This window comes from Eleginops maclovinus, chromosome 5 (genome assembly GCF_036324505.1).
Source record: "Eleginops maclovinus isolate JMC-PN-2008 ecotype Puerto Natales chromosome 5, JC_Emac_rtc_rv5, whole genome shotgun sequence".
NCBI lineage: Eukaryota > Metazoa > Chordata > Actinopteri > Perciformes > Eleginopidae > Eleginops > Eleginops maclovinus.
The window spans coordinates 8552085-8566548 of NC_086353.1; the positions used below are offsets into that span (position 1 = coordinate 8552085).

The 14464-nt window shown below is 40.4% G+C and overlaps 1 protein-coding gene across 2 annotated transcripts in view; it reads left to right on the forward strand.

The window, feature by feature from the left end:
* Window positions 1-289: 289 nt before the first annotated feature.
* Window positions 290-14464, forward strand: part of ern2 (endoplasmic reticulum to nucleus signaling 2) — a 15132-nt gene continuing 957 nt past the window's right edge. The window contains exons 1-24 of one of the 2 annotated variants that reach the window (XM_063883925.1): window positions 290-606; window positions 1726-1843; window positions 1930-1963; window positions 2122-2194; window positions 2282-2354; window positions 2599-2721; window positions 2849-2950; window positions 4093-4152; window positions 4270-4486; window positions 5560-5638; window positions 5871-6021; window positions 6666-6799; window positions 7304-7492; window positions 7968-8121; window positions 8309-8413; window positions 8503-8593; window positions 8971-9160; window positions 9639-9735; window positions 10032-10231; window positions 10617-10764; window positions 11222-11349; window positions 11804-11927; window positions 12015-12082; window positions 13074-14464. The exon at window positions 13074-14464 is cut by the window's right edge and continues 957 nt beyond it. In XM_063883925.1, coding sequence (XP_063739995.1) covers window positions 517-606; window positions 1726-1843; window positions 1930-1963; window positions 2122-2194; window positions 2282-2354; window positions 2599-2721; window positions 2849-2950; window positions 4093-4152; window positions 4270-4486; window positions 5560-5638; window positions 5871-6021; window positions 6666-6799; window positions 7304-7492; window positions 7968-8121; window positions 8309-8413; window positions 8503-8593; window positions 8971-9160; window positions 9639-9735; window positions 10032-10231; window positions 10617-10764; window positions 11222-11349; window positions 11804-11927; window positions 12015-12082; window positions 13074-13259 — 2934 coding nt within the window. In that variant the 5' untranslated portion in view covers window positions 290-516 and the 3' untranslated portion in view covers window positions 13260-14464. The remainder of the gene's footprint in view (window positions 607-1725; window positions 1844-1929; window positions 1964-2121; window positions 2195-2281; window positions 2355-2598; window positions 2722-2848; window positions 2951-4092; window positions 4153-4269; window positions 4487-5559; window positions 5639-5870; window positions 6022-6665; window positions 6800-7303; window positions 7493-7967; window positions 8122-8308; window positions 8414-8502; window positions 8594-8970; window positions 9161-9638; window positions 9736-10031; window positions 10232-10616; window positions 10765-11221; window positions 11350-11803; window positions 11928-12014; window positions 12083-13073) is intronic. The other variant, XM_063883926.1, reaches the window with a different exon arrangement.

Here is a 14464-nt window from a genome sequence, read left to right on the forward strand (position 1 = left end):
TGAGTAAATGTACTTAGCAACAGCCCACATGTGCTGTAGGGAGTGTATAGAGTGAACAAACAATACCGCCCTCCACTACTTTCTATTGCACAAAAAGCTGCTCTTGTTGCGTTGCAACTGTCCTGCTGTCTGTTTCCACGTGTTCCAGCCGTTTCTACAGCCCCGCCCCTTCTGTAGCAAACGTCTCCCCTCATTGGCCGGCCCTCATGCCACTCCCTGTGGCGACACTATTGACCCCGCCTCCTCACTGCTTGACAGGTCGCTCATGACGTCACTGGTTCCGTCCCAACACGGAAATATGGAAAAGTGACAAGTGAAGACTGTTGCTATGGATTTTAGGCGGTGTTTCTAGCTCAGCTTTCACCGTGTTTGTGGACTACCAGAGCGATGTTAAAAGGCCGGTGTCGGTGCTAACTAACTTTATGAGAGATGGATGCCTGCCGTGCTGGGAATGGAGAGAGCGTTCGACCTCTGTTGATAGTTGAATAGCTGTTAGTCCTCGGTTTGTTCAGAGCCATGAAACAAAGTGTTGCGGGGGTCATGGGGGCTCTGGGACGACTTCTGCTGTCTCTCCTCCTGCTGTCCTGGGAAGGCAAGCTATTTCAGGTATAAAGTTTCTACTGTGTTTGGGTGTTGTTGTTGTTGTTGTTGTTGTTGTTGTTGTTGTTTTCTAGTTGTTGTTAAATACTGTTTGGGCAGAAGAGACTGCAACTGCCAACCCACTGTGTCTATTTCAGGCTCGAGTAGAGTTGCCAGGATATGATGATTAAGCGTTAAGTCCAAATTGCGTGAAGAAAGTTAATACTGCTGCCAGTGTCTGTCTATGTGTGCACGCGCGCTTGTGTGTTTGAACATTATCATATGCACAGACATTTCAGTGAAACAAGCGTTGCTAATGAAAACCTTGGATCTCATGCTACCTCCAACAATGGTCAGATATTTATGTGATAAAATGGTGCATTTTCAAATATTAACAAATAAAATATTGTTTGATACATTTGTTGCAGAGAGTTATTCTATATGTAAACAGCTCTGGAAAAAAATAAGAGACTGCTCTAGCTCAGAGAAATGTTGTCAGTAGTTGTTGATTTTACACAAACACGTCTATAAATAGTAAAACCAGAGAAACTGATAATGCTGCAGTGGTCTCTTAATTTTTTTCCAGAGCTGTGTATACATACGCAGAGGTATTTTGGGGTATAAAGCATTTGTGACATGTATTGCATGTACAGTTTTACACCCTGAGTACAATATTTGAATTATGAGCACCTCTTGATGCAGTGTTTGCAAATGTGTGCTTTTAACATAGTGTGCTGTTCCTTTTTTTTCTTCTTTTGTCGTCAGTTGCCACCCGCTGGTGAGTAAATATGGGAGTGGTGAACACACACAGGGTATAAAATAGTTCCCAGTATAGGATATAGTGTTGGGAGGAGGAGGGGTAATCAGGATATCCTGCTAAATGAGAAACACAGTATGACGCTAATAGAGCACAAACGTTCTGCAGGGCAAGAGAGCCAACCCCTGGCTGGGATGACAAACCTACTGACACACACACACACACACACACATACACACACACACACACGCACGCCCCCCCCAACACACACACACATACACGCACTTGCTGGAGTCAAGCTATGATGGAATATCAGATATATGACACGGTGACTGTCAAAACGCTAGCTTAAAGTTTCTCTCTCTCTTCTCTTCCTGGCGGCCCATCAGGTTGGAGGGGTCAGATCAGTCACTCTCCCAGAATCGCTCCTGTTTGTTTCCACTCTAGACGGCAGTCTGCATGCTGTCTCCAAACAGTCCGGAGACATCAAGTGGACCCTCAGAGAAGGTTCATACACATCAATACTGTTTCATAGATGTATCTTTTTTTTTATTTCAATAAGACTCAGGACATTGTCTTTTAATTTCTTTCAGACCCTATTATTCAAGTACCCGTCTACCTCACAGAGTGAGTAACACACATATGTATTCTGGTTTATACAGCTATTTCTTTTAGATAAATAAAATTGACTGTAACAAAGGTATTGTAAACGTGTCCTGCTGTGAGAGGCACGTGTATTTAAATATTTGAAATAATCAAAAGGTGTATGAATGTTGTTTTTGCAGGCCTGGTTTTCTCCCAGACCCCAACGATGGCAGTTTGTATGTCCTGGGTGGCAAACACAAGGAAGGCCTTATGGTAAACAATGCAGCATGTCGGTGTGTTTGTTTGTCTGTATTTGTATCATTTTAAACTTCATGACCCCTTGTGTTGGTGTACCTGCAGAAATTACCTTTTACCATACCAGAACTGGTTCAGTCGGCTCCCTGCAGGAGCTCTGATGGTATCCTATACACAGGTAAGAGAGAGCGAGAGAGAGAGTGTGTGTGAGACTGTATGATATATCGTTGTGTGAGACAGTTGTCGGAGAGGAAAAATGGACTAGACTAAACATAAATATTTCGAATACTTATTGGACTTATTTGAATAATAATTAGTGTGTGTGTGTGTGTGTGTGTGTGTGTGTGTGTGTGTGTGTGTGTGTGTGTGTGTGTGTGTGTGTGTGTGTGTGTGTGTGTGTGTGTGTGTGTGGGCACTTGAAGGTAAAAAGCAGGATGTTTGGTTTGTGGTGGATCCTGAGACTGGCGAGAAGCAAACCAGTTTAACCACCTCCACCTCTGAATCCATCTGTCCCAACACTCCTCTGCTCTACATTGGACGCACAGGTATGTCGTGCACGCTACATGCATGCACACACACACACACACACACACACACACACACATATAGCGCAACTGCATTCAAAACTACACAGGTTTCATGCTCTCTCAACACTTTGTTTTTCTTCTCCAGAATACATGATAACCATGTTTGACACCAAGACACAGGAGCTGCGATGGAACGCTACGTACAATGATTACTCCGCTCCACCTTACGATGAAAAACAGGACTACAGTACGTCTAGCACACACACATTCAGCCATGCCAGGTTAAAGTCTGTATATTTCTTCTGTGTCTATATGATGACAACCCTGCAGAACCCGCTTGTAATATTTAACAGCAATACAAAACATATGTTTGGATTCCATGCAAGTCTAAAAAAAGTAATAATTGCACTTCCTTTTGTTATGTTTGAGGAATACATTTAAAGTGGCAATGCTTAAGATTGAATTCCTGGTTGATTTGGGGCCACACAATTCGCTGGTGTTAGCTAGAGCTACACAATTAATCAAAATTGCAATAGGGACTAGAGAATATCCAAACAAAGCGTAATATTTGGTAGATTTGTGAATGAAGTATTTCAATGCTGCAGAGAAATACCAGCCTACAATTGGTATAAAAAAACCCTTGTTTTCTACCGATAAAAAACAAACACCTGGATCATTTTATTATATTTTTCGATGATAATTTAAATAGTGTATCATTCCTTATGATACCGCAAATGATATCACAATTACAGTATCAGTTAATATAATTGTTACAAAAATCTCACTCAATACCGGCTTGCGTTTCAAAACAGGATACATGTATTTATTACCCTTGCAACAATGGAAGTAGTCATCACATTCAGAGCATATGCTACAAGTGTCCTGACGCTCCTCTCATACAATCATCTCCCTTCGTTATCATGTGCACCTCTGTCCTTGAAAGAGTACATTCAGTTTTTTCCCAACAATAATCATAAGTCGTTTTTGTTTCCAAAGTGTGCAGCCCTATTGTTGACAGCAAATGCAGTTCCATACTACAGTTCATAAAGTATATTAAAGTGTATATAGTTAGTAGTCTGAGTAAGTGCCTGCAACTCTTCATCTCAGCTCACTGTGGTTGCACCTCATTGTTCTATTACTCCCACACACATATTTCAAACTATTTGCTCTCCAAAAAGCACAAAATGTCTAATAGAAATAAGAAATGTTGCTACACTTTCCTCTGTAGGCCATAGTCTGAATCTAAAGACAGAGTTTAAGGATTGTGCTGCCTTTGGGGATGTATTTGTTCTGTGTGTGCTTTCTCTTTTAATATTTACATGTTCAAGATTGATTGAGGAGTTTTTCAGCTTCTCTCATACTAATGTTTCCTACCTGTTTGACTCCTAGAGATGGCCCATCTTGTGTCGAGCGGTGATGGTCTCGTTGTGACAGTTGACAGAGAAACAGGTAGGGGGAGGTGTGTGGTGAATATTATATCAGCTTATATACAGTATGTGTGAGAGGTTGATGTATTCCTATATCTCCATCTCTACCTGCTCATAAGTGTGTTTTACTGTCTTCCAGGTGACGTCTTGTGGAGTCAGAATTATGGGTCACCTGTAGTGGGGGTCTATCTGTACTCTGGTGACTCACTGAGACATGCCCCCCACCTGTCTCTCGCCATGGAAACGCTACGCTTCCTCACCTTTTCTTCTGCAAACGACCAGGCAGACGCACACTCAACGTTGAAGTGGAGCTATCAGTTTGTGAAGGAGCAAGCCAGCGCTCAAGCACAGCTTGTGTAAGAGACATTTTGTTATACATGCCTGAGAGAGCTTTCAGCAGTGATGCATCTGTCTGATCACATTATTTATTGAAGTGGTAACTAGAAAACTCTCAGATTGCTCAAAGCTTTGCCAACACTTTTCCAATTTGCCTTTACAACAAAAAGCATTGTTCTGGTCACTCTAAGTAAGTGATTTTTCACTGAGAGGTGTCCTGACATACACATTTAATAGACAAGAACTGCTGAGTCTGTTATGTTCTCCTTGGGTTATATTATTCATCACACTTTCTGATGCTTTTACTGCAGAGATTTATTTTTTTACTGTGTTAAAAACCTTGCTTACATTCTGTTTATCCCTTGGTTAGGTCTGCTCTGCGACTAGTAATGCAGCATGAAGTACTAGTAGTGCAGTTTAATCTCCAGTAACTGCTGCTCTGATTTACAGCGGCTGTCAAACTGTCAGCTGGAGCTATGTTGGAGGTGTCTGGTTATATGTTTTAAGGAACTCCTGCCAACCAATGAGAAGCAAGCTTTTTCTATGGCTATATTATCATGAAAAACATATCTGTATGGCATTGTGTTTCAGTTGTTGCTATTATATGAGACACCATGGAGCATTCTTTTGTTTTTTAGTTCATGGTCTTTGAAATGTCTTTTTTATAGGTGCAAACATGATATAAAAAACACAGGAAATCCTTTGGTGTTAAATCATACAGATGTTAGGACGAGTACGACAGTTAAACAGTTTATTTTGAATATGGAGGTTCAGATTGGTTAGTGTTTGGGACATGACCATTATGATTACTCAAAGTATGTTTAAGAGGTTTTTATATTCATGAATTTTTCCCTTTAATTGTTGATTTCCGTCACTTTTTTCAGTTTAATCTCTCGACTCGATGAGCCCAGATTTGGTCCGTACTATTTTATTTTATGTCATCATTTCTGCCTCTAGGTTAGGAAGTCAACATGTATTTCTTGTCTCGAGTAACATTTATCTATACCATTTGATAAAAATCAGTACATTTGATAGGTTTTCTAATAGATAAACATTGTTTGAGAGAATAACATTATTTTGTTTTCTCTTTAAGACCCACTCTTTATGTAGGAAAATTGGACTCCCACCTCTACGCCTCCACTTCCCTTGTTCACCATGGAGTCTCATTAGTGGTGAGTTTAGATATATATATTTTTGTATATTATAACTGCATTCACACACCTAGTTTCATTTTTTATTCAGGGCCAAGTCGAGCATCTTTGGTGATTCTCCCTTTAACAGAACAGTAATAGTTATTTCAGTGTATCAGATCTATTGTGTCAGAGAGTTATGAACTAATAATGATCGAGTCGATCAAAATATAGCTGTCATGTGACCACTTTGTGCTTTTTGTTGCCATGGCAGCCTCGGGGACTGACCTTGGCTCGAATTGAGGGTCCGCTGACGGCCGGAGTGACGGTCAGAGAGCGAGGGGAGTGTGAGATCACACCGTTCACTGATGTGCGCTACCCACCGGGGAGCACAAACAGCCAAAAAAACCAATGGCTGCTAATAGGTACGCACGCTAGCACGCACGCACGCGGACGGACGGACAGACAGACAGACAGACAGACAGACAGACACACTTTTCTTCACAGGATTTCATCCAATGACAATGCAAACTTCTGACTAAACTAATATAATACACAGTAACAATATAGGTGTATTTTCTGCTAAGTTTCCTTAAAATGTTGTTAATTGTATTTTTAAAACTATATTTTCTCAATTTTCTTGTTAAACATATTAGTAGAGTTCTTTTACTTAGGCACATGATTCTGTAGTTGATACTGTATGTTTGTTTTACGTGTTTTAATTTGCCTGCATGCTATTGGTTCTCTGATCTCTGAAAGAGTTTCAGTAATGTGATTTACCTAGTCAAATATATAGTAATATGATCATAAAATAATTGAAAATCTACCTATCTGGGAAAGGTTCATTCCTCCTGGAACTAAATTATTAGTAACATTTTGTGGAAATAAAGTCTCTACATCCAAAACATGAGCTTGGTGTTTGAAAGTAAGACTTCTGGGGTAACAGGACACATCACTTCATTTCCTCACAACTGAAAAATCTCTTTTATTTATTGACCAGACAAGAAAGTGACCCCAGCCCCGACATAAACAGAATTGGCTCACAATGCATCATATCTGTGTGATTCAGGTCACCACGAGCTCCCTCCAGTGGCTCACACCACCATGCTGAGGGATTTCCCTGTTGGCCTGCAGCGTTCGGGGGAGGCAGTCATCCCCCCTCGACGCTCTGCCTCTCCTGCCTCATACTACCATCAGCGCTACGTGAGTGTCAGCTCCAAATACCTCTGTATCACTTCTGCTGTCTACAGCTGAGTCAGTAAATCACAGGAATGATATCTAACAATGATCCTCTTTTATCCGGTTTTTAATGTCTATTATTGCACACTTTAAGCTGCTTCAGAGAGCCAGACACTAATGTGATAAACTTCTAAATGTCAGAAACAGAAAACCTTTCCCTAGCAGGGAAATGTACACCGTTACAATGGCAAAGGACTGTGCAGATTAAAGGCAAATATGAAATGACTAGATTTGGATAGTTAAGAGGTGAGTAGCATTATTTTCAAAAAGTAAGTAAACATAAAAAAGTATTTTAGGAGCCAGTGACGCTAACAAATTGTAAATAAATTGTAAAAATAAAGTGTAAATTGCCCCTGAGCGGTGGTATTTCACAACAGACGTTAACCCCCACTTACGTTGTAAATAATAAGGGAAACCTCTCTATATTTCCACTGTTTCCCATCCTTGTTGTCTCATTGTTTCCTTCAGTTTGAGGCAGTTGCTGATAGCCATGACGACACCAATGCTAACAGCGGAGGGGTTGATGGGAAGGTGACAGGACAGGCCCGGAGTCCGGCCGCTGTGCTGCCCTTCTCCATGACTCAGGACCGCCTGACTCTGGCTGTCCTGACGCTGCTGCTGGGAGGATGGCTGGCCTTCGCCTTCACGTATCCCGTTGTGAGTTTGTGTGTCCGTCTCCTTGTGAGAGGCAGGTTTTATTCTCAAAAATAATTGTTTAGAATTGAATAATAATACAGTTTGAATTAAAAAAACTGTGAAGCTAAATTGTTCACCAGTGCTTTGCTCCTAAGCTAAGATGCACTATGCTTGGACCATGAAACAAGGACAACAACACTAAACTCATGCCTCAATAAGTTAATCTAACAAAACATACTTTGTTACTAAGATAGTGATTATATGGCAACATGCACTTGAAATGGCTCTTTTTTAATCAGTGCTTTACCTGCTTTTTAAAGTGTTTTTGCTGATAAGTCGTTGCTGTGTTTATTGACAGTGTTGCAAAGGAGAGTTTTATGCTCTTATAATCTCTCTCCAGTTATCATCCTCTTTATTACTGATGTCTCAAACTCCTTCTTATCTTATTATCTGTCATCTTATGACAGCCTCTTTTAATCTGTATCTGATTCTTCAGCGTGCAGCTCATCAGCTGAAAGCTCAAAGGCAGATGGAGGAGGCGTTTGAGTCTCGCCTCCAGCGCATGCAGACAAACATGCAGACAAACATGCAGACAATGGGCTCTGTTTCATCAGACAGAACCCTTTCTACTGACACAAACCTCTCCAGTGGTATGTCACCTATAAAACAAGTTATATATTATTCTCTTTTTCATATATTTACCTACCTTGGAACAGGTTAAATTATTTAACTTGTTTCGTTAAATTTCACTTGACAAATTAAGCATTATTTAAATCTATTAAGTAGTGTTAAAGCAGCTTATTTGACACAGTTTCATCTCCACTTTCTTTTATTCAGACTCTCAGCCTGCCTCTGCTGACCCTCCACCGAGTCCTCACACTCACAGCAGCAGCACCTCAGATGTCGATTCAAATGTCACGACTGCGCACAACCCCACAGCAGGTTACACAACCAACTGTGTATTGTTTCCTTTTGCTGCTCCTTATTAAGAGGAGATTTATTTATTTTTACTTCCTTCTTGCCTTTCCCAGAAGGAAACAGTGAGGAGGTGCTGGTCGGGAAAATTTCCTTCACGCCATCTGAGGTGCTCGGACACGGCACTGCAGGAACCTTTGTCTTCAGGTACAGTATGTGTATTTTAATACAGCACTATTTCTCATTTAAGGATACATAATCAGCCCACAATATACAGTATGTGGATTTGTATGTTTTAGATGGTGCAAGGTATTGTGCAGCCATAACCAATAACCAAATTAGATTTGAAATGCCTTCCATTAGATATAAAAAAAATGTATCCATAGTTTTCCTACCACAGTGCAAAATCAAACCAATATTTATGTGACAGTAGGCTTTGGAAAATTGCCAAAGCTCATCAAACAGCTTTGAGTTCATGTGTTGACTTTACAAAACCTGAATATCTTTAATAACTCTGAGATAAACTCTGTGGCATATACAGTACTAGACATAATATGTTATGGTTCTCTGTTTTTTAACCTCAGGGGTAACTTTGATGGACGCCAGGTAGCGGTGAAGCGAATACTGCCGGAGTGTTTCGAGGTAGCAGAACGTGAGGTGCAGCTCCTCAGAGAGTCTGACACTCACCCGAACGTCATCCGATATTTCTGCACAGAGAGAGACCGCCTCTTCACCTACATCGCCATCGAGCTGTGCACCGCCACCCTGCAGCAGGTCCGCACAGAAGGGCCTTTTGTTACTTAGAGCTATAGTTATTAAGCCTGTGTTACATCGAGTTCTTTAACAAAACCTCTTTTAATGCCTCAACTGTGTTAGTTAATACAAAATATGGGGTGCGTTTAGCAACAGCAAAAATATTAGTTTTAAATCTGATTTAAGTTTGATATTCTACTTGAGAGAAGGTACAGCAAATTTGTTTTCAATAGTAAGGTTTATTTGAAATTGCTGATCTGTTTATGAAGTAATGAGCGTCTGTATGGATAAATTAGACTTGGATTATTACTGCCCGAGTTGTTTGAGAGTTTGTAAATGGATGTTTTCAGTACTGTTGTTAAATTTAGCCCATATTAAGTTTAATTCATCAACAGTTTTTTCTCAAAGTTTAGGTAATAAAGGCTGAGTCATTTTAAGGGGTGAAGTGTGCTTTCGTAACAGAACTAACGTGTTTTATGTCTGTCTTTGTTCTCTGAAGTATGTGGAGGACCCGTCTGGTTTTCCTGGGCTGAATCCGATAACTCTTCTGGGGCAGACCATGTGTGGCCTCTCACACCTCCACTCCCTCAACATAGGTCTGTCATACACACACATTCGTAGATAAATGCATGCATATAAGTAGGTTCACAGATTATGTTCCTATTGTATTACCCACAGAAACAGAAGGCACTGTAGTACTGCCATCTTACATTACATTTTTTATTTTTAATTATTAAAAAATGTTTCTCTTTCTGCTGTGGAGCCAGCGAAATCAATGTTTTACTTCAAATAACACATATATTGAATCTTAAATCTGGCACAGCTTAAACAGCCAAGAATAGTTTTTTATGTCCTTCATTTCTTCTCTGCTCTCCACCGTCTCTCCCTGTAGTCCATCGTGACTTGAAGCCTAGAAACATCCTCCTTTCTGGTCCAAGTGCGCTTGGGCGGGTCAGAGCGCTCATCTCTGACTTTGGACTCTGTAAGAAGATCCCGGAGGGGCGGTGCAGCTTCTCTTTGAGGTCAGGAATACCGGGAACTGAAGGTTGGATAGCTCCTGAAGTGCTGCGGGATACTCCGGGCAACAAACCGGTAGGGTGCACACACAAATCTCACATAAACCATATATATCCTTTCTTTGATGCTCAGTCAACTTGATAGCTAAAATTGTCACAGTTTGAGAAAACTAAAGATGATCATTCAGGTTTAAATGTAGATTAAGGAGTGTATTATTCAGTATTTGAAACAACTACCAATAACTATTGTTTTGTGTTGATTTGCTAGCCCTTGTGGAAAAAGTGGTTATGTTATCACCCTCACCATCAATCTCCTCACGTCCTCATGATCTCGCCAGTATTTAATTTATTAGTCATATTTTATTTCTCTCCCAAAAATTCATAGCCAAATAAAAGATGATGAACTCTGAGGAAGAAATTAGTATTTTTAGGTGCTTGTGTTTCTCCTCTTCTCTGTGCAGACAGCAGCAGTGGACGTCTTCTCGGCCGGCTGCGTGTTTTACTACGTGGTCAGCAGGGGGCAGCACCCCTTCGGTGATGCGTTAAGACGGCAGGTCAACATCCTGTCAGGAGAATACTCACTGTCGCATTTTACAGACGATCTACATGGTGAGAGAAGTAAAGGTCTATGTTTCTTCCCTGGCTGGGTTCATGCATAATCTTATATTATTTATAAAGCTAGTTCAGTCAATTCATTCAAAATCCCTTAAAATACATGAAATTCTCAAATAGAAAGATTTCATTTGAACTAAATACCTGTCATGTCCTGCATAAAAAAACCCTAAAGCACCATTGTTCTTCAACAATCAAACCTCTCTGCAAATACACTCAGGGCTCCACAGATTCGACTTGAGCTTCTTAGGTAGAACTGTCTCTCAAGACGAGTCCCTTTATTAATAATGACAATGTATTCCTGGTTATCATGTATTTTAACTTTATTTGGGCTAGTAATTGCACCCAGAAGAGTGTTGCAGGCAGTATTGAGGAAGGTTATAATCTAAACAAAAATCAGCTGAAGTCACAAACGGTACAAGTACACAAAAACCTGAGACTGTTTCTTCCTCAGACGACGTCATAGCACACAATCTGATCGAGCAGATGATCTGTGCAGAGGCTGAGTCCCGGCCCTCTACCGCCTGTGTGCTCAAACATCCGTTCTTCTGGACCCCCGAGAAGCAGCTGCTGTTTTTCCAGGTGAGGTAATTCAGTTGGTCTAGATACACAAAGGAACAGCTGTCTCCCTGGGGCCAAAATGGCTCCTGTTTTTATGACTACAAGTTATTTCTTCCAGGTTAAACATTAGATTCAATTTTCATCCTGTCTCAGCAGGAGATGTGCAAGAGTGTTTCCAGAAAGGTTTAGTTTTAGTTTTTGTATTAAGCTTCAGTTTTACACAAGTTTCAGACTACAACTGAATTAGTCAACCTTTATTCACCTTAAAGAACCATTCATTCTTTACCAGTTATTTATCCAGGTAAAATCATTGCTGTTTAGTTTTGATTTCATAAAGAACATTGGCAATTAAACAATATTTTTTTACAAGTTTACAATAATTACCCTGGTATATACCGGGGTACTGTAGTGTAAGTACATGTTTTCTATTTGCTAAGCCTCATGTCTCTTTAAAACACTTTGTGTGGTTTTGTAGGACGTGAGTGACCGCATCGAGAAGGAACCAGCCGACAGCCCGATTGTGGTCAAACTGGAGACAGCAGGACGAGCCGTGGTTCGAACCAACTGGAGGATGCATATCTCTGTGCCTCTGCAGACAGGTAAACACACGGCATCCCATAACTGCACTGTTTACACCTGTGCAGGACGACAAAGCCATCAATGTCCTGTAACCTTCCTGTTTCCAGATTTGAGGCGGTTCAGGACATATAAAGGAAACTCAGTCCGGGACCTGCTGAGAGCCATGAGGAATAAGGTGAGCTTGTTTACTTTACTTTCCTTGGGATGTACGGAGTAGTCTGACGCTTCGTACATAACTCTGAATTAAATCTCATAGTTGCAGATGAAGAATATTCTACACTGATATTATTCATTTTATATTATTTCTTGATCTTGATTGAAGTGGTGGCAAGGATTGTTTCCGGCACGTGTTATCCAAACCTTTCCAATAATGGTCCAAAAGTAACAATATATTGAAGTCATCATATCATATAATCACAACAACATGTTTTATTTAACAACAACTTCTTCTTTAATCTACTTTAAACTTCTACTTTAATCCATATTTGTTGACGTCTAGCCTTTTAAAAACTTTCGCTGTTGTCCACCAACAGTTTGCTCTCCTACTGCACTCAAAGGGAGCCATGCACCATAGTAAGGGCTTACAGCAGCAAATACTACGTGTATATAACCACAATAATAATCAGACAACTCATGTGTTTCTTTGATGTTCATTAGGAGCAGTATATAGTTTGAGTTTGGCTTCTAGGCTCAGAACTCATCACTCCACAGATTTACATAGAACATTGAGTGATGATTAGATAACTATCCCCCCGGCAGCAGCAGCAGCATTAGCGAGGCAGAGGCAGGCAGATCTGGCAGCTTAGATAGAGTGGCAGATTAAGGAGAATGTATTCGGTTGGTTGTAAGAAGTACGAGGCGCGTCACGTGGCAATGTATCATTGGGGCTCGAGTTGAACTAGCTCGCAGGCTTAGGGCTAGTTAATTAATGATTAGACAAAAGAAGTTTCCCCAGAAATATATTATTACCTTTCTGCAGTCGCTTGGTGCTCCATCGAGATGTTGACTCACCTGTTGTATTCGTTAAAGAAAGTTGATTCAATAAAATAAGACGTTTGAAGATGATTTCTACCTCAATAGGAGCTTCAGTACAGCCTACACTTTTTGTTTATTTGCTACAAGCAGCAAAGCTTTGACTCGTGTATGTGACCATTCCCCCGTTGCAGAAGCACCACTACCACGAGCTGCCCCCGGAGGTGCAGGAGACTCTCGGCGAGCTGCCCGAAGGCTTCATCAGCTACTTCACATCACGGTTTCCTCGGTTACTGATGCACACACACGCAGCTTTGCACATCTGCTCACATGAGAGACTGTTTCACCCCTACTATCTGCACCCCAACGCCAAAGAGTAATGATATGGCTCGGCACTCTATACTCACACACACACACAAACAGGTACACACACACGCACAGATACACTGGTGTGCGATTTTGTGAGCAACAGAAATCGCTGACAGTGCCCCGTTATTGCTTTTGTAAAGCCCTTACTGTTTTTGGAGGGGATGATACAGTGCTGTGAAAAAGGTTTTATATGGCTTGAGTTGTTTTTATAGATTTATTTGATGTTTTGCAGCTGCTGAAGAAACATTTTTAGGATTAAATTAGAGGTCCGCAGGGTGCATACCTGCAGAAAATAATCTTAATAATAGACAACGTTTTTAAAGTTCACTTTTATATTCAGTTCAATCAATATTTCAGCATCATGTTGGCTCCACATTCAGGAAAATATAAAAGCCACAAACATGTTCAAAACATATTCTTTTTGAACTGCAGAATTGTCTGATTGTGTATGAGGGTACTCAACTTGGTCAAGGGAATAGATTTATTTATAAATAGCAGCCCAAAATATAATGGCCTCGGTTATGGCCCTTAGAGCTCTGAGTCGGCTGATCTTTGGAGAGTCTTTCATCCTTATTCTACAGCGCAGTCCTTTTTGGATTAAAGCAAACATTTTTGCACAATGGCCAAATTCGTTCCTCAGCCAATCTCACCAGATTTTATTGGAAGATGTTTACAATGTTGAGATTTTTAAACTGGATTGAAAAACATAACCTATTCGACAGTTTTTGTTTATTTATTTTTAGCCTTTTTTTTCTTTAATGGATTATGAAAAGGATAAACTGGAAACATGGGGAGAGAAGAAGAGAAGTGTAAATAAGGCTTGAGACATGCAGCATTGCCATGTTTTTAAATAATGATACTATAATAACAAGACAAATGTATGTGTTTGTATAAATTATACATTTTTAATAATTAAAAAACACAAAGGGCATCAAATTATTCTAGATGGTGACGCTCACACCCGGACCAAATGTTCCCATGTGTTTGTGTCTCACCACCGTTTTTGAAATTGGTCCAGTATTGAGCGAAGGAGCTGCAAACGGCAGCCGCTTAACAGCATGTCATTTAATCATATCATTTTTCACTGAAGGCAGTAGATGGAGTTCAGTGGATAGAATTATCATTGGCACATTTTAAAAACAGTTTGCTCAGGGAGAAATCTTGCTCTGATATCTCTCCTTGCAACCACGTTGTTGAAACAGCTTAATAATAAGCC